Source organism: Ornithorhynchus anatinus, chromosome 14 (genome assembly GCF_004115215.2).
Source record: "Ornithorhynchus anatinus isolate Pmale09 chromosome 14, mOrnAna1.pri.v4, whole genome shotgun sequence".
NCBI classification, from domain to species: Eukaryota; Metazoa; Chordata; class Mammalia; order Monotremata; family Ornithorhynchidae; genus Ornithorhynchus; species Ornithorhynchus anatinus.
Window position 1 is genome coordinate 27,678,426 of NC_041741.1, and position 23,578 is coordinate 27,702,003.

The window sequence follows — 23,578 nt, forward strand, 5'->3', positions numbered from 1 at the left end:
GATCATCTCCGTCCCCGAAGGAAGAATGTATTAGCTTGCATTTTTCCCCGTTCGATCTGCGCTGCTCTCCTCCCATCTGGTATCGTCTGTGAATTAAATCAGCGTGCCGTTTCCCCTCGTACCGCCTTTCAGATGATCTGGAAATTCCGGGCCGAGCCACCGGACACCTCTTCCCAGTTTGGCTGTCACCTTCCAGTCTCCTTTCTTCTTCCGGTCTCCTTTCAGGGGACGCAGCGCGGCTCGGCGGAAAGAGCCCGGGCTCCGGAGCCAGGGGTCATGGGTTGGACTCCCGGCTCCGCCGCTTGGCGGCTGTGCGACCGTGGGCGAGTCACTTCACTTCTCTGGGCCTCAGTTCCCTCATCTGGAAAATGGGGATTAACCGTGAGCCTCCCGTGGGACGACCCGATTCCCCTGTGTCTCCCCCGGCGCTTAGCACGGTGCTCTGCACATAGTAAGCGCTTAACAGATACCGACATTGTTAACGAATACCGACGGTATTTCTTTTCCAGCCCTGGGAGGATGCTTTTATCCGAGACGCAGTGAATGCGCTTTCAAGTAGGTAGGACGCCGGACATCGTCCGACGACCCCGTCGGTTTCATCGGCCGGCGTCGTAGATTCCCAGAAATCAAGCGGGCAGGCCTCTCTAGGGGAAATTAGCACCATAAATCCCTTCCGTTTATCATTCGTTGTCTGGCTGCCCGTGGAATCAAGAGCAGGGAGTTATCCGGAGGCCCGCAGGCTGCGACCTCCTTTGAGCGGCGACCGCAGGCCGTTCTGGATGGAGGAGCAGAAGGGGGGAGAGAGAATGGGAACTAATGCTCCAGAAACGCGACCGTATCCGACCGCGGCCCAGGCGTCATCTGTAAAATAGGATTACGACTGTGAGCCTCTTTTGGGACAACCCGATGACCCTGTATCTACCCCAGCGCTTAGAGCAGTGCTCGGCACATAGTAAGAGCTTAACAAATACCAACATTATTATCCACTAGACCGTGCTGCTTCTCTACAAGCAGCTCCTCCAAGCTTCCTTCGATTCAGTTTCCTCACCCTGCGCGATACCATCCAGGAACTTTTGTGCTTAGTGCTCTTGTATAGGTGCCTCAGTTACCTCATCTGTAAAATGGGGATTAACCGTGAGCCTCACGTGGGACAACCTGATGACCCCGTATCTACCCCAGCGCTCGGAACAGTGCTCGGCACAGAATGGGCGCTTAACAAATACCAACATTATTATGTCCATTTTATTCATTTTTGACCTTTCTAGTTGTAAAGATTTTTATGTTTATCCCCCTCTAACGCACAAGCTCCCTGAGGGCGGGGAATACGTCGCTTTTTTATTCTGTACTTCCCAAGAACTTTGACCGTTTCGACCACACCGAGTAGATGCTCAATAAATCCCGCTTTTACTACTACTGGTTTTGCTATTTCTGCTACCAGGAAAAGAATCGAGTAAGTAAGCGTGTCCGTGAATCCAAGATGTATCCGGCGCTTAGGACAGTGCTCCGCACGTAGTAAGCGCTTACCAGATACCAACGTTATCACTAGGACATAACTACCGTATTATAAGCAGAAATGACTCTACTAGAGAATCCCCCCCTCCCCCCATTCAACCTGAGACTACGCTTTAGCCGTCGCGTAGATCAATGAAGTACGCTTTTGGAATAATTAGACCTATTTAAGAAGTTACATCGGAGATTAACATTGGCACGGAAAGAACGTATAAAGCCTTTAATGAACACGGCTCAATTGAGTCCAAGAATGATTTGGATGCTGGAGTAATCGATTTACCGTTTTCGCGTGCAATTGTGGAAAAACCACATGAAAAGAATAAAAGAAAAAATAGCCCTAACCCAAAACTGGTTGGCATAAATTGATTTCTTTAAGAAAACAGTATATATGCTCTTTTGTCTTTCCTATAGATTGGATGAGAACAAACATTTAAAAACAGATCGACCCAGCTGCGATTTTCAAAGAAGACTTTTACTTTTTGGCTGAAATTGTAATGAAACAAATATATCACGTGGAAGCCCCCGTGGCTTTCTTTCTCCCCACGCTTAGACTTGGACTTTTGTAAGTGACTGTAAAATGCATTTTAAGCCGGAATGCGTAAGTTGAAACCATTTTTCCCATGGGAACAATTTTTATTAAGCGGGGGATTGGTTCCTCGAACCGAAGTCAGAGACCACATTTTTACCGAGATGACCCAGAAATTATATACTCAATTACGAATGAGTAAGATAGCTGCACTGATGCATTTGGGTGGAGTCAGAAAGATTCCACGAAAGGGTGGCTGACTCTTCTCCGGAAGTAAAATGGGTGTGTCAGTCCTCTCCGGTGACTCCATCAGTCAGTCAGTTGTATTTATTGAGCGCTTACTGAGCGCTGTACTATTCATTCATTCATTCAATAGTATGTAGCGAGCGCTTACTGTGTGCAGAGCACCGTACTAAGCGCTCGGACAAATCGGCAACGGATAGAGACGGTCCCTGCCCTTGGACGGGCTTACGGTCTGAGTGGGGGAGTATAATGCGACAATATGACGGACACATTCCCTGCCCACGATGAATTCACGGTCTAGAGGCACAGAAAAGTGACTTGCCCAAAGTCACACAGCAGATAAGTGGCAGAGCCACGGGTAGCACCCGAATGAATTCCATCACGCTGCCTCTCAGGCCCGAGATCTTCGGGACAGGACCGCGGCTTGTCTGTCACGACAGAAGACTCCGTCGTCCCAATGTGAATGATGACGGTTGGAGTGTGTGTGGTCAAGCACCGTGGTGTTATTTTTTAATGGTATTTGTTATGCACTTACTATGTGCCTGACACTGTAATAATTATAATGATGATAATGTCGGTATTTGTTAAGCGCTCACTGTGTGCAGGGCACGGTTCCAAGCGCCGGGGGAGATGCAGGGTCCTCAGGTCGTCCCACGGGAGGCTCACGGTTAATCCCCATTTGACAGATGAGGGAACTGAGGCCCAGAGAAGTGAAGTGACTCGCCCACAGTCACACAGCTGCCGAGGGGCGGAGCCGGGATCCGAACCCATGACCTCGGACTCCCAAGCCCGGGCTCTTTCCGCTGAGCCACGCTGCCAAGCGCCGGGGTAGATCCAGGCTGATCAGGCTGGACGCAGTCCCTGTCCCACATGGGGCTCACATTCTCACTCCCCATTTTGCAGACGAGGTCACCGAGGCACAGAGAAATGAAGCGACCCCCACCCGGTGAGCGCTCGACAAGTACGATTGAAAGGATGAGTGAGGTTGCCCGAGGTTCCTCAGCAGATATGTATGGAGCTAGGATTAGAACCCAGGACCCTCCGACTCCCGGCCCCGTGCTCCATCCACTAGGCCGTGCTGCTTCCCCCGGACACCTTTCCAAGCTCCGGAGTAAATATTCATTCAGTGGTATTTATTGAGCGCTTACTATGTGCAGAGCACTGTACGAAGCGCTCGGAACGGACAAATCGGTAACAGACGGAGACAGTCCAAAATATAAGATAATCACGTCGGACACGGTCCCCGCCGCACGTGGGATTCACAGTCTGACGGGAGGACAGGAATTGAATCCCCGTTTTGCAGATGAGGAAACCGAGGGACAGAGAAGTGAGGTGACTTGCCCAAGGTCACACGGCAGACATTTGGCAGAGCTGGGAATTAGAACCCAGGTCCCTCTGACCCCCCCCGGGTCCTTGATGTATCCACCAGACCACGCTGCTTGTCTGTGGGGGGCATCCAGGGTTTTCCAGGCGCAGGCTGCTACGTGACCTTGATCGTTTCTGGGTCGTTTTCCGTTCGGAGGGCCGGGCCGATTCCAAATACGCTTCCCAAGAATCCGAACGTCTCACGCGTACGAGCACAGCCGTACGTACGTGGAAGCGTCTGAACGGATCACTCGAGGGCCGTCGGTTTGGCCGTAGCCCCTTGAGGATCTGGTGGATCGGAACCCGTTCCGTACTACCAGGGATGTGACGCGGAATTAGAAGACCAGCGTTTTGTATTTGGATTGGAAACTCTGCAAGTATTCACCATAAACCCCGAACCAGACTGTTAGAACGTTTTAAATAGATCGAAATCCTTACCCTTCCGAAAGAAACGCCACGTTTCTTTCTGCTAGCGGAGCCGTTCTGTGACCAAACGGTTATGAGGAGTCCCTCTGCGCTTGAAGATTTAAAACTCCGTCTCTATCACGCTCTGAACAATTGCCGCCCCACAGTCTAGAATTGCCTTTAAATTTGAGTCGCTCGCTGAATAGCTTACTGAGATGCCCCTACCGTATCGTAGCTAAATGTCTCCGTGTTGCATTTGGCGACATTATCCTAGTCTCGGTTTATAACGTCAAGGAAATCAATGAGCCCGTCGGAAAAATAAAAGTCTTTAACACATGTCTGTCACAGAAACGGCTATTTTTTCACGATTCGGTTGAGAAAGAAATTTACCTCTGGCAATTAACTTCGACCCATTTTTCTTTTTGTCCGAGTTGGGGGGGGGAATAGATCTCGAGTTCAGTGAAAGGAAGTGGAAGAATAATGTTGGTATGTGTTAATAATAATGTTGGTATTTGTTAAGCGCTTACTACGTGCAGAGCACCGTTCTAAGCGCTGGGGGAGATACGGGGTGATCGGATTGTCCCATGCGGGGCCCACGGTTTTAATCCCCATTTTACAGATGAGGTCACTGAGGCCCAGAGAAGTGAAGTGACTCGCCCACAGTCACACAGCTGACGAGTGGCAGAGCCGGCATTCGAACCCATGACCTCTGACTCCCAAGCCCGGGCTCTTTGCATTGAGCCATTTTAAGCGCTTACCGTGTGCAGAGCACTGTTCTAAGCGCTGGGGTAGGCACAGGGGAATCGGGTTGTCCCACGTGAGGCTCACAGTCTTCATCCCCGTTTTACAGATGAGGTCGCCGAGGCACAGAGAAGTGGTGACTCGCCCACAGTCACACAGCTGACGAGTGGCAGGGCCGGCATTCGAACCCATGACCTCCGACTCCCAAGCCCGGGCTCCTTCCGCTGAGCCACGCTGCTTCGCTAAGTGGAAGGGGAAATTTCCAACTTTTACTTACATTTACCGTAGAAGATGGCGCTGGGTTTTTTTTAAAATACGGACAGATCAAATGTCCAATTTATTGAAGTACACGTATGTCCTCTGCCTTTAGAAATTATCGACGAGGTGCCAGTCTAATTTTTAAACTTGGCCTCTTGGACATTTTTGGCAGGTTCCATTTCGGACTTCCCCTTTCTATAACCTGTTTCCTCCCTCAGTCGTCTCACCAAAATCCATCACTCTCTCTCTGTCCCTCTTACTACGGGTACCCTGGAAGCAGCGTGGCTCCGTGGAAAGAGCCCGGGCTTTGGAGTCAGAGGTCATGAGTTCGAATCCCAGCTCTGCCACTCGTCAGCTGTGGGACTGTGGGCAAGTCACTTCACATCTCTGTGCCTCAGTTACCTCATCTGGAAAATGGGGATTAAGACCGGGAGCCCCACGTGGGACATCCCGATTCCCCTGTGTCTACCCCAGCGCTCAGAACAGTGGTCGGCACGTAGTGAGCGCTTAACAAATACCAACACTATTATAATTATTATTATTATTATACCCAGGGGTGATGCAGCATGACCCTAGGAGAAGCAGAATGACCTTAGAGAAAAAGCGAGGACCCGGGAGGAGCCAGGTTCTAATCCCGGCTCTGCCACTTGTCTGCTGTGTGACCTTGGCAAGTCACTTCATTTTTCTGCGCCTCAGTTACCTCATCTGTAAAACGGGGAAGAAGACGGTGAGCCCCACGTGGGATGGAGGCCGCGCGCAATCTGATAAACTCGTATCTACCCCAGTGCTCAGCACAGCGTTTTGAAACACAGCAAGTCCTTAACAGATACCATTCAAAATAAAAGGGCTCGGGAGAGGAGGAGGACTGGAGTGATGCGGCCATGCTGAAATGGCAGTAGGAAAAAAGAGAGGATGTCGGGGAAGGGCGATGACAGATTAATCAGGGAGGGTCTCCACGAGAGGATACGATTTTAGAATGACTTGGATTCGGAGAGTAGCGGTCTGCCGGGCGTGAAGAGAGAGGGTGTTAGGAAGCCGGCCCCGCTTCTGGAAGAACTGAGTGAATATTTAAAAATTGTCATGGCAACTGAATGTGCTCAACTTTTGCACCGTAAATTGGATCATCCGAGCTCCGTTTTAGGACCGTTGGGTAGTGCTTTTTTTTATTTTCTAACCCTCTCTACCATCCCAAGGACATACTGGACCAGACGGTGTACCAAGCAGCGTGAGAAAAAGTAGTACGACTTAGTGGAAAAAGCAGGGATTAAGGCATTTAGGTACATATTCTTTTTTTCCCGTTAATTCACAGTCGTAGACCAGCTGGGCAGTTCATAAATTTAATAGCCGCATTTCTTTTAGCCAGAAATGAAACAAATTTGTTCTCTTGGAGCTATCTCAGGGCCAGAAGGAAAGCCAACCCCGAATTTGGAATTAACATCTATAAGACCGGTGAACAATTGACTGGCAACCAGTTAAATAAGAATTGTATGAATAATGAAGTTCACGTTGCAGGTATTGAGCGAGAGTATATAGTGATTATAGTTTATCGTCTTTCTGACTCTCAAATGAAAACGTTGCTTTTGAACTGTGTATTTTTCTCTCGGATCTCTTCACTCTCCTAGTGGCAGTAACGATGTTGGTATTCGTTAAGCGCTTACTATGTGCAGAGCACTGTTCTAAGCGCTGGGGGAGATACAGGGTCAGCAGGTTGTCCCACGTGGGGCTCACAGTGAATCCCCATTTTCCAGATGAGGGAACTGAGGCCCAGAGAAGTGAAGTGACTGGCCCACAGTCACACAGCTGACAGGTGGCAGAGCCGGGAGTCGAACCCGTGACGTCTGACTCCGAAGCCCAGGCTCTTTCCAAGTGGTAGAGGAAACCCACTTTCAATTTACCTTTTACTTCTGACTGCCTCCGCAGATACTGAGTCCATATGCAATAAAATATTTGGTGCAAATGATCAGAAGCTGGTGGATGTGGAGTCCTTTGCCCTGATTGCCAAATATTACTCTCTGCCAAATCTCGGAGTCTGTACTCCGTATGAACGTCTACAGAGCGTCCTTAATGAAAATCAGCAATCAAGAACTGGTACGTGCGCTTTCTTTTCAGTGTTTTAAAAAGGAGACGGTAGTGAGAACTCAATACAGATAGGCTCATCTTTCACCTTTGAGGGATTCTTGTCTTCGGGGATAACGATCGTCGTATCCGTCAAGCGGTTACTAAGTGCCAGGCCGACACAAGCAAATCGGGCCGGACAAAATCCCTGTCTCCCATGCGTCTCACCGTCTCGATGTCCATTTGGCAGACGATGTAATGGAGGTCCAGAGAAAGGAGGTGACTTGCCCAGGGTCACCCAGCGGACAAGTGGCGGAGCTGGGATTAGAAGTCGGGTCCTTGGGATACCTGCTCTATTCACTGGGCCACACTGCTTCTCTGTGGTTTGCCTTAACCGGCTTTGTCCCCATATCCTGCTTAGGGAGAGGAAATGGACTGCAGGCCCACTGTGGGCAAGGAATGTGTCCGCTAATTCTGTTGTATCGTGCTCTCGCAAGTCTTGGTTTAGTGCTCCGCACATAGGAGGTGCTCAGTAAACGCCGTCGATCCATTGACCGGGGAATCAAACGCTTCCCCGTCGGCTCCAGGCCCACCAAGATGAGAGGAGAATCGGAGGAGTCCTAGTCCCCGTCTTCACTGCTGCGATCCTGGCCGGCCTCCCTGCATTCGAGGCCGGAGGGGGGGATTCCCCCTCTTTCTGGGGACATTCCAAGCGCTTAGTACAGTGCTCTGCGCATAGTAAGCGCTCAATAAATACTGTTGAATGAATGAATGAATGAATGAATGGGGAGCTCGGAGAGAGAAAGTACAACTATTAGAAGTGCGGGGGTCGGGGGCAATGGTCACTCTTTCCCAGCGCTTAAAAGGTTCAAGGATATGGAATGGAAGGAGTGGCTAAACTGAGGAAAATAGATGTCCCTTGCAGGTTGGGAAGGACAATCACATTGTCGGGGAAGAGACCGGGCGGAGAGGGCCCCGTCCTGCTACCTGAAAAGATCATTCATTCATTCAATAGTATTTATCGAGCGCTTACTATGTGCAGAGCACCGTACTAAGCGCTTGGAATGGACAAACGGGTAACAGATAGAGACAGTCCCCGCCCTCTGACGGGCTCACGGTCTAATCGGGGGAGGCGGACGGACGAGAGCAGTGGCAATAAATAGAATCAAGGATATGAAAAGATTAGAGGGTTGCTTTACCCTCTAATGTCGTCATCATCCTCCTCGTAAGATCGTATTGCTCTACCCCTTTACGCTGCGGTGGCACCATCATCGTCAGCCTCCTCCACATCCTCGTTGTTGTCGATAGTATTTATTGAACGCTTATGAGCGGAGCAGTGTACTAAGCGCATGTCAGGACAGAACAGTTCAACGGGGCTGTCGTTCACGGTTCTGACCGCCCGGTTCTCTTTTTCCAGCTCCATTTCTGGAGCTGGGCTTGGTGACAGAAAGCAATGGAGAAGAAAGAATCCCTCCCCTCGCCTTCCTTCCTCTTTATCTCTCTATCGTTACATCTTCCTCGCCTCCTCACTGGGCATCTCCTAACCCTTTTCCTGTTTTCCCTTTTCCCTGTCTCTTTCCTCTCCCCTTCTCTCTCTCTCTTCTAGTTTGTCTGCCTTTTCCCTGTTATCCCTGTCCCCTTCGCGGTCATGCAGATTTCGTTCCTCAACGGTACAAAATATGTTAGCCCGCATTAATTTATCATGAATGGGTTCATTCCACTGGGGCTGACAAACATAGTAAGCCTGATTGTTTTTAGCGATTCATCGTTCGGTAAGAATTCACGGGAAGAAACGACCATTGTCTCACGAAGCGTGGCGCTTGACTTCTTTACTTGCCCCGAAGCAACTGAGAATTGTAGCTAGAGCATTTTCTCCTCATGTAATGCACTCTGAAAACTTTTAATCTAAAATTAGATCAAATGTGTTACTTATGGTTGTGGGGTTATTCTTATATAACTAAAGAGATTCCTCAGGAAAACGAAGGTAGTGGAAGAAGATGTGGGCTAAATCCAAAGAGAAGATAGGGAAATTTAAAATTAGAATGGTGGAATGAAGGTACATTTGTATTTTCTTCCATTCATTCATTGAGTTGTATTTATCGAGTGCTTTCCGTGTACAAAGCACTGTCCTTCTTTTCTTTTTTACTTGATCATCTCTGTTTCCACAAATATTTTAACTAAATCCTTGTTACCACCATTTTACAAGTCAGGTATTTATGCCTTTCTTTAGGAGAATAACGTCGGTATTTGTTAAGCGCTCACTGTGTGCACAGCACCGTTCTAAGCGCTGGGGTAGATACAGGGTCATCAGGTTGTCCCACGTGGGGCTCACAGCCTTAACCCCCATTTTACAGATGAGGTAACTGAGGCACAGAGAAGTTGAGTGACTCGCCCAAGGTCACACAGCTGCCAAGTGGGGGAGCCGGGATTCGAACCCATGACCTCAGACTCCTAAGCCCGGGCTCTTTCCACTGAGCCACGCTGCTTCTCTAAGGCGTTCATTGTGGGCAGGGAACATGTCTACCCACTCTATTGACTTGTACTCTCCCAAGCGTTCAGTAAGTGGTCTGCACGCAGTAAGGACTCAATAAATACAATTGATTGGTAGATTATTTGATTAATTTTGTGATTAGGCCATTTCCATGGCGTAGTGGATAGCGCACGGATCTGGGAGTTAGAAGGTCCTGGATTCTAATCCCTGCTCTGCCACGCGTCTGCCGCGTGACCTTGGACAAGTCGATTTACTTCTCTGTGCCTCAGTTACCTCATCTGTAAAATGGGGACTGAGACTGTCAAACCCAATTAGCTCGTATCCACCCCAGCGCTCATTACAGTGGTTAGCGCATAGCAGTCGCCTAACGACTGCCACAGTTCTTCTTCTCATTATTATTTTTTCCTCCCCTTTTCCCTCCGGGTTTCAAATTTTGAAATTTTAAACTAAAAGCAAGCGGTTTACCGTGTTTGCATTTGAAAATTTGGATCTTTAACATTTAAAGCTACATTTCACCAAGTATTTGGTAGGGCCTGATGTGTGCCCAAGAAATCAAGAATTCGCTTTTTTTGTGATATAGTAACAGATTTTTGTGTTTACACTCAAATACAGCCTTGCTCTAGAATAATTCTATCAGCACTTGATGGATTCGAATCATATGGGTCGTATCTGCATTTTGAATTTGCAGTTTCCCAGACACACGACTTTGATCCGCTGTCTGCGGGACATGTGGAAAAATCTGACCCGGTTGAATTTGCGGTTATTCCATCGAAGTCCAGAAAAAGAAATTGGAGCATGCATTATGCACTTTCTGTAATATTCATGTAAAAAGGAAAAAAACATTTCAACCCAGAAACCAGAGTCGTTTCTTAAGAATGAGAGAAACTGTATTACATATTTTTGCAGCATGGGTTAGATAATTGGGGTTTATAATAGGTCTTTTAGCTCATGCAGAAGAAGTAATAGTATTATTATCCATCCAAGGGATTAGCCTGCTCTGTAAGACAAAACTTTTATCTTGACTGCAGGTTGATAGAGAGAAATCCTGGGGAAAAAATTCAAAAAATCAAGACAAATTCATTTTTCTAATCAGGATAACTAGAGAGCATTTTGCAAGTTCTTGTTATTAATGTTAATGGAACAGTATTTTCCTGTACCATCTTTACTATCCAACTGTATTAATCCCTCACTTGATACGGTAAAATAATCAAAAGCAGCTAATCAATTAAGTCATCGTGGCGACGGTTCATTTGACGTTTTAGCCTACCGTGTAATCGACGAAAGTCTTTAACACGTTTGAAAATTCAGGTCTGATTTTGCTTCTTTGGCAGTAACATTTTAAATTTAACTTTGTTTTTGATCAGATGAGAAAGTGAAGCTAGATGAATTTATGAACATTAAGAAGTCACATGAAGTTAAGGTGATGTCAGAACTTATAGGCAGCATGGCAGATTTTGGTGGCATAAAGCAGGTAAGAACATTTTTCGGAATTTAGATAAAATCCTTCCATCGTGTTTCTTTCCGTCTTTTTGAATTTCTGGTTGTGCCTCATCTTTTATTCATTTTATCATTAATAAGGACAGTTATCATTAATATTATTTATATTATTATTATGGCATTCCTTAAGCCCTTACTCGATGCAAAGCACTGGGGGATAATTAGCTTGGGCTCCATCCCTGTTCCACAGTACGAGGGAGAACAGGTATCAAATCCCCATTTTACAGATGAGACAACCGAGGCACAGAGAAGTTAAATGACTTACCCGAGATCTCACGGTTCATCTCGTCAAGAGCTAAAACTGAGATTAGAACTTGGAGTACCTGGTTTCCAGTCCCGTGCTCTTTTCCACTGGACCAGTAAATTAATTAAAATAGCGACATAGTAAGGTACGTAGGGTGTATTTGATTTTCATCGCCTTCTTTATGATGAAGAAAGGACTGTAGTTGATGTTAATGTTACGAACGTCAAAGAAAACGCATTTTACCAATGGAGTCGTGTAGAACGTTTTAATGGAGCTTTTTTTCACACAGATGGGGCTGATAGCAGGAGATGAGAAACATTATATACAAGTACACATTAAGGGAGCGTTCTTACGGATGTTAGGGATTTAGCTGGAAGAACTAAATGTCCGGTTCATTTTTTTTAACTGCTTCTTAATTTTGTATTACGGAATCTTGAAACATCGAGATTGCAGAGAAACGGTGTTGCCTAGTGGATAGATCATGGGCCGTGGAGTCGGAAGAGCCTGGAAGTCAGAGGACCTGGGAGTCAGAAGGACCTGGGTCCATTGTTATCATTATTATTACGTTATTATTCCAGCTCATTACGGGTAGGGGATGTGGCCGTTATATTGTAGCGTCGTACTCTCCGAAGCGCTTAGTTCAGTGCTGTGCACACACTAAGCACTCAGTAAATACGATTGACTGATTGATTGGTTGACTGATTGATCAGTTGATTCTGAACCCAGCTCCGTCCCTTGTCTGCCGTGGGACCTTGGCCAAGTCACTTCACTTTGCCGTGTCTCAGCTACCTCATCTATAAAATGGGGATTAAGACTGTGAGCCCCACGCGGCACACGGCACGCGGCACCCGGACTGTGTTCAGCCTGACAGATCTGTATCTACTCCAGTGTTTAGTATAGTGCCTGGCACCCAGTAGTTACGAAATACCGCAATTATTACCATCGATATTATTATTACAAATGATACTGAGATAGAAAGCCTAAATAGGTTACAAAATCCATTAGAAACCTAAATCATGAATTTTCTACTTTTTTTCTGAATTTCTCAATTTAGTGTTATCATCAATCAATTATATTTACTGATTGTGCAGGGCACCGTAGTGCTCGGGAGAGTACAGACGACAATAAAACCGACACCTACCCTGCCACGATAAGTTTGCAGTCTAGAGTTTCTGTTTTTATTTTTTCCCTTCTGCTCACTGAACCAGGCGAACAAAGGTTCAAAAAAGCTCACGGTCTTTTACTAGGGTATATTTTTTTTGTTGGTGCAGAACCTTTTCCCACAATTGTGATCATTATCCGTAACGAAAGGATGAAGAGAAAGCTTGTTGTTACGTATTACGGGATAAAAGTTGTAAATCTAAATTTCATTTTCTTTAATAAATCGTACTCCGTCGTTGAGGAATACATATTAAGTACTTTAGGACAAAAAAAGAGTATGATTGCCTCCCTTTATTAGTTTCAGGCATCTTTGAGTAAATAACTGTTTTAAAGAACATATTAACAACTTTATAACCACTCATTTAAGCCGAAAAACAGCGCTCTGCTATTCACAAAATGCTAACTATAGACTGCTTTACATTAAGCTTATTCCCGCATTCAGTGCTACCCTGAAATAGATTTTATTTGTTCAAACTTAGGAATTCATCAAATGAAAAAAAGCCCACCTTTTCTTTTTAAAAGGCTCTGTTTTTAGGTATCTTTTAAAAAAACTTGTGTTTGGCTCAACTTTAAACCGGGGGGACATAGTTAAATTTAAAGAGGCATTTTGCCTATGATCTTTTTCTTTGCTCACGTAACTACATATATATGATGCAGTTAGAGGTTAAATACGACGGGCAATGCACGTGAATATTCTAATTATTTGGTAAATATGTGCAAATGCCAGTACACAGTTGCCAGATAATCAAATGGCATGTATATGCATGCACACATACGTTTGATTTTGAAAAGTAACAAACAATGGAAATGAAACGTATTTTACAACAGAGTAGAAGTCTCTTTTAGGGATTACGGAATCTGCAAGTTTTGGAAAGTGACTTTAACTTCATCTTTCTAAAACAATGACAGTATGTCAGTGGCTTAGGATATTGTTCACTGGTGGCATTTTATTACATATTGAAAATAAGAAAATGAACAAGAAGGAATCATTGGTATTGCGATAAAACTTGTAGTCGACTATTAATAATAACGTTGGTATTTGTTAAGCGCTTACTATGCGCAGAGCACTGTTCTAAGCGCTGGGGTAGATACAGGGTCATCAGTTTGTCCCACGTGAGGCTCACAGTTAATCCTCATTTTACAGATGAGGTAACTGAGGCCCAGAGAAGTGAAGTGACTGGCCCACAGTCACACGGCTGCTGCCAAGTGGCAGAGCCAGGATTCAAACCCATGACCTCTGACTCCCAAGCCCGGGCTCTTCCCACCGTGCCACGCGGTTGATGCTGGAATCATTCATTCAATCAGTCATATTTATTGACTGCTTACTATCTGCCGAGCACTGTACTAAGCGCTTGGGAGAGTACGACCTAACAATAAGCAGACACAATTCCCTTTCCACAACGAGCTTCCATTCGGGTAGCCTCAGGACAGCCCCTGCCCGACCACGAAGATTCAGTACCAAGAAGCTTTGGACGGGAATCGAATATAGTGTTAGTTTTTGTTTGTTGGTGGTTTTTTGATTGAATTTAAGCGCTTAATATGTGCCAGCCACTGTACTAAACACTGGAGTAGATACAAGCTACAGACTCCAGCACTCCCTGACCCACGTGGGGCTCCCGGTCCTAATCCCGACTCTGCCGCTTGCCGGCTGTGTGGCTGTGGGCGAGTCACTTCACTTCTCTGGGCCTCAGTTCCCTCATCTGGAAAACGGGGATCGAGACTGGGAGCCCCACGGGGGACAACCCGATGACCCCGTATCTCCCCCGGCGCTTAGACCGGTGCTCCGCACGTAGCGAGCGCTCGACGGATACCGACGTTATTAGTAATCCTCATTTTACAGCTGAAGCAACTGAGGCCCAGAGAAACGAAGTGACTTGCCTGAGGTCACACAGCAGACGGGTGGCGGAGCTGGGATTAGAGCCCCGGTCCTTCTAATAGCGATGATGATGATGATAAAAGGGGTATTTGTTAAATGCTTACTATGCTACTCTCACACCCTTTATTCATCCCCCCCTCCCTGCCTCGTAGCACTTACGTACTTATTGGTAACTTATTCATCACTATTAGTGTCTGTCTCCCCCTCTAGACTGTGAGCTCGCTGTGAACTTTAAAGGTTTGCAACTGGTTACTGGGACGATTATCATTATAGCATTTGTTAAGCGCCTACTACGTGCCAGGCACCGTTCTAAGCACTGGGGCAGCTACAGAGTAATCAGGTTGTCCCACGTGAGGCTCACAGTCTTAATCCCCATTTTGACAGAGCAGGTAACTGCGGCCCAGAGAAGTGAGTGGCTTGGCCAGGGTCACACAGCAGACAAATGGCGGAGGTGGGATTAGAACCCGTGCCCTCTAGCTCCCAAACCCACGCTCTTTCCACTGAGCCACACCGTTTCTCTTGGTTCCCTCTGCAGTGCTAACGAACCGTGAACTCTCGATACCAGGATTCCTGGCAGATCCCCATCCTGTTTATGAGCGATTCCCGGCTGCATTATGGAAACTGCGCTCCCAGTATTCACCCACCACACCGCAGCCTTCCTAATTGCCTTCTGGCATGAATAGCCCAACTTGCACTCCGTTATCCGTTGGTTTTTTGCGCCATCGGTAGCTGGTTTTTAAGGACCGTTAGAGGATAAGGTCTGCGGTTATTTCCTCTTCCTTCTTTCTTCCTCCTCCTCCTCCTCCTCTTTTTCCTTTCCCCCCCTCCTCCGCCCTCCTCCACCCGCATCCTCCCTCTTCCCCACTCCTTCTCCTTCCTCCTCCTCCCACCTCCTCCCTTCTCCTCCTTCCCCTTCCTTTTCCTCCTCCCTCTTCTCGTGGCTCAGTGGAAAGAGCCCGGGCTTTGGAGTCAGAGGTCATGGGTTCGAATGCCGGTTCAGCCACTTGTCAGCTGGGTGACTGTGGGCGAGTCACTCCACTTCTCGGTGCCTCCGTCACCTCATCCGTAAAATGGGGACTAAGACCGCGAGCCCCACGTGGGACGACCTGATTCCCCCGTGTCTCCCCCGGCGCTTAGAGCAGGGCTCCGCACATAGTAAGAGCTCAATAAATACCAACATTATTATTATTATTATTCCTTCTCTTTCTCCTCCTCCTCTCTTCCTTCTTCTTCCTCCTCCTCCTTTTTCCTTCTTCTTTGTCTTCCTCCTTTTCTTCCTTCTTATTCTTCCATCTTTTTCCTTCTTCTTCCTTCTCGTCCTCCTCCCTTTTCCTCCTTCTTCCTTCTTCATTTCAGGCGTTTGCTACGTGTCAAACACTGTTCTAAGCACTGGGTTAAATACCAGTTAATACCAATACCACGAGAAGCAGCGTGGCTCAGTGGAAAGAGCGTGGGCTTTGGAGTCAGGGGTCATGGGTTCGACCCCCGGCTCTGCCACTTGTCAGCTGTGTGACTGTGGGCGAGTCACTTAACTTCTCTGGGCCTCCGTTACCTCACCTGTAAAGTGGGGATGAAGACTGTGAGCCCCACGTGGGACAACCCGATTCCCCTGTGTCCACCCCGGCGCTTAGAACGGTGCTCTGCACATAGTAAGCGCTTAACAAAGGCCAACGTTATTATTTATTATTACCGGTTAATCACGCCAGCCACAGTCCCGGTCCCACATGGGACTCTAGTTTCAGTGAGCAAATGGGGAAGCTGAGGCCCAGAGAAGTCAAGCGATTCGCTCGAGATCACCCCGCCTAAAAGTGGCAGAACCGGGATTGTGCTCGCGATCCTCCGACTACCATGCCTGTGTTCTTTCCGCTAGGATTTACTTCTCTAGCTTCTTCTTTATTCATTCAGTAGTATTTATTGAGCGCTACGGTTATTTCTTCTTCCTTCTTCCTTCCTCCTCCTATGTGCAGAGCACCGTACTGAGCGCTTGGAGTGGACACATCGGCCACAGATCGAGACAGTCCCTGCCCAGTGACGGGTTTACAGTCCAGCTTACTTCGAAGGGCAACGATCCACTAACTCTCTGCGCGGGCCAGACCTTTCCCTGATGATTCCTAGCCTAAGCGTTTCCCGCCTCATTTTGAGGTGAAAGGGAAGCCATGCTATTAAGCAGCTGATTCAGAGTTCCAGATCATGAAGACTCATTCTACGCCACTTCAAGTAATCGATCGGGGGTGTTCATTGACCGCTTATTCCGTGCATAGCACCACGTTAAGGATGTGGGAAAGCGCAGTACAGTGGATTTGGTGGACGTGACCCCTCCCCTCAAGGAAGGGAAGCAGAGTAGCCGAAGGGTCGGCGCTTGGGCTTGGGGGTCACAAGGACCTGGCTCTGCCCCTTGTCTGTTGTGTGACCTTAAGCAAGTCACTCCACTTGTCTCTGGGCCTCGGTTCCCTCATCTGTAAAATGGGGATCAGTACTGGGAGCCCCATGTGGGACGGGGACTTTGTCCAATCTCTTTAGTTGTAGCCATTCCAGTGCTTGATACGATGGCCGGCACGTAGTAAGCGCTTAACCAGTGCCCTAAAAAAAGAGATAAAGGGGTTTACAATCTAGCGAGGAGGTTCCGATAAGGTCCAGAGTTGATGAGGGAGAGCAAAACATCATCCACCAAAGCAATTGAACACTTCCTTCGAAAACCTAATATAATAACGTTGGTATTTGTTAGGCGCTTACTGTGTGCAGAGCACTGTTCTAAGCGCCGGGGGAGATAGAGGGTCATCGGGTCGTCCCACGTGGGGCTCGCGGTCTTCATCCCCATTTTCCAGATGAGGTCACTGAGGCCCAGAGAAGTGAAGTGACTTGCCCACGGTCACACAGCTGCCAAGTGGCGGAGCCGAGATTCGAACCCATGAGCTCTGACTCCCGAGCCCGGGCTCTTGCCACCGAGCGACGCTGCTTATGCTACCGTGTTTTGTGAATGCCAGTGTTACGTCTTGTACATTTGAAGAAGCAGCGTGGCTCAGTGGAAAGAGCCCGGGCTTTGGAGTCAGAGGTCGTGGGTTCGAATCCCGGCTCGGCCACTTGTCAGCTGTACGACTTTGGGCAAGTCACTAGACTTCTCGGTGCCTCAGTTCCCTCATCTGTAAAATGGGGATTAAGACTGCGAGCCCCACGTGGGGCAACCTGATTCCCCTGTGTCTCCCCCGGCGCTTAGAACAGTGCTCGGCACATAGTGAGCGCTCAGCAGATACCAACGTTATTTGAAATGCAGAAGCAGCGTGGCCTAGGGGATTGAGCAACGACCTGGGAGTCCGAAGGAGCTGGGTTCTAATCCTGCCTCCACCACTTTGTCGCTTGTGTGACTTTGGACAGGTCGCTTAACTTTTCCCCGCCTCAGTTACCTCATCTGTAAAATGGGGATTAAGACTGTGAGCCGCATGTGGGACGTGGACTGTGCCCAACCGGATTGTCTTAGCACAGGGGCTCGACCTCCACAGTGGCGAACGTATACCGTAATGTAAAGTGTTTCTGCTAACGATATTGACAGTGGAGCGATCTACGAGCTCTGGTAGTGCTTTTAAGGTTTTTAAGGGCCCAAACAGCTGTTCTGACAATGAGTAGGGAAGCAGCATGCTCTAATAATAATAATAATAATAATAATAACGTTGGTATTTGCTAAGCGCTTACTATGTGCAGAGCACTGTTAGGTTGTCCCACGTGAGGCTCACGGCCTTCATCCCCATTTTCCAGATGAGGTAACTGAGGCCCAGAGAAGTGGCAGAGCTGGGATTCGAACTCATGACCCCGGACCCCGAAGCCCGTGCCCTTTCCGCTGAGCCGCGGAGCACGGGCTTGCGAGCCAGAGTCCTAATTGTGTCCTAAGTCCAGATTGTGTCCTAATCCCAGCTCTGCCAATTGCCTGACGTGTGACCTTGGGCAAGTCATTTAACTTCTCTGTGCCTCCGTTTCCTCAACTGGAAAATGGGGATTCGGTGCCTCTTCTGCCTCTTACTTAGACTTTGAGCCCAGCGTGGGACAGGGATTGGGTCAAGTGGGATTAATTTATACTTATCCCAGCTCTTAGTACGGTGCCTGGCACCTAGTAAGCCCTTAACAGATACCATTTTAAAAATGAGACTGTTGCTTCTTATTCATTAGAAAAGCGCTACAAAAAGGTAAATATTTTAACATTTTAAATAATAATAATGTTGGCATTTGTTAAGCGCTTACTATGTGCAGAACACTGTTCTACGCGCCGGGGTAGGCACAGGGTAATCAGGTCGTCCCAGGTGAGGCTCACGGTTAAGCCCCCTTTTACAGATGAGGTAACTGAGGCACGGAGAAGTGAAGTGACCTGCCCACAGTCACACAGCTGCCAAGTGGCAGAAATGACCGAGTTTTTTGCTGTCACGCACGCGATCGGGCCATTCCTTTCTTTCAAAGGTGATGCTACTCTTTGCGTCTTCGGCGGTTGGTACTTTGAAACCAGAAATTAAATCAATGAGCTATTTCTCAGCAAAAGAAGTTGCATAAATTAGGAAATCCAGATGGTTTTTTTTTTAGTTAAGGGATGTTTATTCTGCGTATTTTGTCAGTTCATTAATGTGCTTCCTTCTGTTTTTCTCAATTAGGTGGTTGACCTGGGTTCCGGCAAGGGCTACCTGAGCTCCTTTCTGTCCTTGAAGTATGGCCTGAAAGTTTATGGAATTGATTCCTCAAATACCAACACCCGTGGAGCTAAGGAGAGAAACCGGAAATTGAAGAAACACTGGAAGGCCTATCAAAGTCACGCCAAAGCAGCTGCCAGCCAGCAGTTGTTAGAAGAGGCACCGCCAGATAAAATGAACTATGAAGCCAATTTCAACCCACAGCTCCCAAGTCCTACCCACATCCCCCTTAGTCCGGACAGGAGAGCCGCCTCAGTTTCCTCTTCATCGGGCCTGACCTGCGACCTCACGGACTCTGTCGACTCCAACACCGTAAGACGGACCGAGGATAACTTCCGTCCTCAATCCCAAATATACCAGAACCCGGGTTCTGAAACCGTCTTGCCTCTCGTCGATATTCTGCCCGTCGATGCCGTAGAAGTAGCTGCCCTGTCTAAAAAGGCCCGCCAGCGACTTTACGGAGAAGATGAGGAAGAAGGGGGAAAAGTGAACCCCGGAGGCAGAGGAAACAAGTCTAGCGGATCCAACATTTACTCGCCTTTGACTTCCCGTATCACCGCGGAATCGGAGCTCCGTGACGTCATTCCAGATCTGGAGGTGGTTCCGTAGTATAAGCCGGGCGTTGCCGAAGCGAAGTGGGGCGGAAGGGGCAGGTGCAGTGCACACCCCACCTCTGCCGTGAATTATGGCGGCGGAACGTGCCACTGCCCTGTGGCTCTGGGTCTCGTTGACTGCGACCTACGCTGAGTTTACTCGGCGCTCCTTTCGGCGTGGCCGAAGCTAGGCTGTGGCGGGGACACGGCGGGATGAAAAATGAGGAGAGAGAAGCGGCGGGGCCTAGCGGAAGGAGTCCGAGGACCCGGGTTCTCATCCCGGCTCTTCCGGTCGCTTGCTGGGTGACTTTGGTCATGGGTTCGAATCCCGGCTCCGTTGCTGGTCAGCTGTGGGACCAAGTCACTTCTCTGGGCCTCAGTTACCTCATCCGTAAAATGAGGATGAAGACCGTGAGCCTCGTGTGGGACCACCTGATCACCCAGCGCTTAGAACAGTGCTGTGCACGTAGTCAGCGCTTAACAAATACCAAATACCAATATTATTATTTGGGCAAGTCACTTCACTTCTCTGTGCCTCGGTTCTCCTGTTTTCCATCCTCCTTAGATTGGAACAGGGACCGTGTCCAACCTGAGCGGCTCATATCTACTTCGGTGCTTAGAACACATGGAGGCGCTTAACAGATACCATTAAAAAAAGAAAAAGACACTGGGATTTTAGAAGAGCTGCACTGGCTAAAATGTAAACAGACTTAATAATAATAATGTTTGTATTTGTTAAGCACTTACTACGTGCAGAGCACTGTTCTAAGCGCTGGGGTAGACGCAGGGGAATCAGGTGGTCCCACGTGGGGCTCACAGTCTTCATCCCCGTTTTCCAGTTGAGGGAACTGAGGCCCAGGGAAGTTAAGTGACTTATCCACAGTCACACAGCTGACAAATGGCAGAGCCAGGCCTTACTTAAGGCAGCAGGGTCCAGGATCAATCAATCGACCAGTGGTATTTATTGAGCACCTAGTAAGTACAGAGCACTGTTTAAGTGCTTGAAAGAGTACAATGATGAAGGATGCCATTGAGGTGCCACCCTCTGCGCGTTCAAAGGAAAACGTATTAAGCGACATCAGTCGGTGAACAAGTGGCATTTATTGAGTGCTTACTGGGTGCCGAGCGCTAGACCGAGCACTTTGGCGGTTAAACCCTAACAGAGCAGGTGAACTGGTTCCCAGTCCACAACGAGCTTCCAGTTTAGAGACGTGACGTCATATCCATTTTCCAATATGTATCTTTTCGTAAGGAGATCGCTTGCATCTGCAAAGCCCATGCATTTTTTCATTTCCCATTTCAGGGGATCCGGGTGGAGCGTTTGGGGATTTGGGAATTGACAAAAAGGGGGCTGAGGGAGAATACGTAGTTGGCCTGGAAAAACGGGTGGTGGTCCGGCCAGGAGTTGGGGCGACTGGAACCTGTAAATGTTCCCTCACCCCCAGCCTCCCCTCATCTTTTAGGCTTCTCCTGCAAAGCTCCCAAACCTTTCATCGAGCTCATTCGGGTGTATAAAGTAGTGCATTCAGCGACTTTAAATGGCGGGGTTGAATAACCCAAATTTGGTATTTATAGGTAAATTTGCTGTGAGTAGGGACTGTGTCTTTTTGTTGCCGCATTGTACTCACCCGAGCGCTCAGTACAGTGCTTCGCACACTGTAAGTGCTCGCTAAATAATCAATAATCAAAAATAGAGGAAGACATGAAAATTTCGTTGGTTGAAAATCACCTTTTTTTAAAAAAAAACCCAACTTTTTACTTGAACGGATTTTCATTTTTCTGTTTTCCTTCCCGTTTCTCGTAGGACTGCATAATCGTAGGATTACACACTTGTGGTGACCTTGCCCCGAACGCTCTGAGGATCTTTGCTTCGAAGCCCGAAATCAAGGCAATTTGTAATGTGGGCTGCTGCTACCATCTGTTATCGGAAGAGTACGAAAATCCTGACGAAGGTATCGTTACTCCCCTGAAAGACCCACTTCCGTCCCCACTCCGTCACCGCCAGATTCCTCCTCCCGGTTGTCGGTTCATTTTCGGTTCATGGTCGCTTTCTGGCTCCTTTCTTGGGATATTATAGGGTGATGAATGATGAGAAAACTAATTTATCTCGGGGCCCAGTCTGATATTCTTATTGGAAGATAAAGCCAGGTAGAGTTTCATTTCAATGCTGTGGTTATAAATTGTTGTTAAGTAAACCCGAACAATGAGTGGTGATGTATTATAAATGTTTTAACCCGGAGAGGACCCCGACTGAATGTAGAACGAGGGATATTGCTAGCTTACTGTCACTCATATAAATAGCTTCTTGGCAGTGATATTAAAGAGTATTTATTAAGCGTTTAATGAATCCGGAGCACAGTATTAAGCCCTAGGAAAAAGATTAAAACTGAAAGTTGCCTATTGTTTTTTTCATATGAATTTACGACTGAAGTTTTTTTCCTCCTTGGTTTGGATTTTTTTTTTTTTTGGTATCCATCTGGGAAAATATCGGTTTTGTTATTCATTCAATCAGTCAGTCGTCGACTGAATGCTTACCATCTGCAGAGCACTGTACTAAGCACCTGGGAGAGTACAACATGACAGAGTGGGTAGGCACGTTCCCGGCCCACAGTGAGCTTACGGTCTAGAAGACTGTGTTTACTTATTATTTAAACTTATTATTTAGTTTCGAGGGAATCGTCGTTAGTCCTTTTCGTTTAAATATAATCCAAAGGGCTACAGTTGCAAGATTTTACTGATAGGTGACAGTGGGTTAACCAACCTGCCTTTTCACTATCTAAGCTCACTGTGGGCAGCAAATGTGTCTAGTTATTGTTATATTGTACTCTCCCAAGTGCTTAGTACAGTGCTTGGCGCACAGAAAGTGCTCAATAAATACGATCGAATGAATTATATACACAGCTTTTTGGGAGATGGACCTTGTGTTGGAAAGCGGGTACTAGTATCCAATTGACTTTGTGTCGGAAAGTGTGTACTAGTGTCCATAACCCTTGACCGAATGTCCCTGGATGGAAAGAGCATGAATTTTGATTGCTATAGGCGATTCCTGGGTTGTTTCTTCCACTTTTTTGGATTTCTGTTTACGATCGTTTGTAAATAAATCAATAAATATTGATTGATTGATCAAGTGCTTACTATGTACCAAGCACTCAGCTAAGTTCTGGGGTAGATTCAGGATGATAAGGTCACATTCAGTCCCTTTGCTGCATGGGACTCACGATCTAAAAAAAATTGCGGGTATTTTATCCCCATGAGGAAACCGAGGCACGGAAAAGTTAACTGACTAGCCCAAGTCATTTAGTAGGCAAGTGGCGGAACCGGGACTATTGTATCTGTATTGGAATCAGATATGAAAAAAAGAAATCCGAATACATGGTGTTGTGATAAAACTGGAATTAAATTAACCCACACACACCACACACACACACACCGCACACACACACCTCACACACACATAGATGTCCCTTTTAGACTGTAAGCCGGTTATGGGCAGGAAACGTTCCCGTTGATGCCGGTGTATTGCATTCTCCCAAATACTTAGCACAGTGCTGTGCACACAGTAAGTGCTCAATTAATGCCACTGATTGACTGTTCACATCCTTAAAAGACGCCACTGATGATGAAGTTCTCCTCTGAGTGTTCGCGTGGGTCGAATTGATAGATTGGAATCAAGAAATATAAAGTTCAGTATAAATTTCATAGTAAACGCAGTTGGTATTTGTTAAGCGCTTACTATGGGCGGAGCACCGTTCTAAGCGCTGGGGTGGGCACGGGGGAATCGGGTTGTCCCACGTGGGGCTCACGGTCTTAATCCCCATTTTCCAGATGAGGTCACTGAGGCCCGGAGAAGGGAAGTGACTTGCCCACAGTCCCCCGGCTGCCAAGTGGCAGGGCCGGGATTCCAACTCATGACCCCTGACTCCAAAGCCCGGGCTCCTTCCGCTGAG

At 47.5% G+C, this 23,578-nt stretch overlaps 1 protein-coding gene across 2 annotated transcripts in view; it reads left to right on the top strand.

The window, feature by feature from the left end:
• METTL25 (methyltransferase like 25) overlaps positions 1-23,578 on the top strand; it is a 91,286-nt gene that overhangs the window by 1,623 nt on the left and 66,085 nt on the right. For both annotated transcript variants that reach the window (XM_029079235.2, XM_029079234.2), the window contains exons 2-5: positions 6,968-7,135; positions 10,958-11,064; positions 19,003-19,635; positions 21,436-21,583. In XM_029079235.2, the coding sequence (XP_028935068.1) occupies positions 6,968-7,135; positions 10,958-11,064; positions 19,003-19,635; positions 21,436-21,583 (1,056 nt within the window). The remainder of the gene's footprint in view (positions 1-6,967; positions 7,136-10,957; positions 11,065-19,002; positions 19,636-21,435; positions 21,584-23,578) is intronic.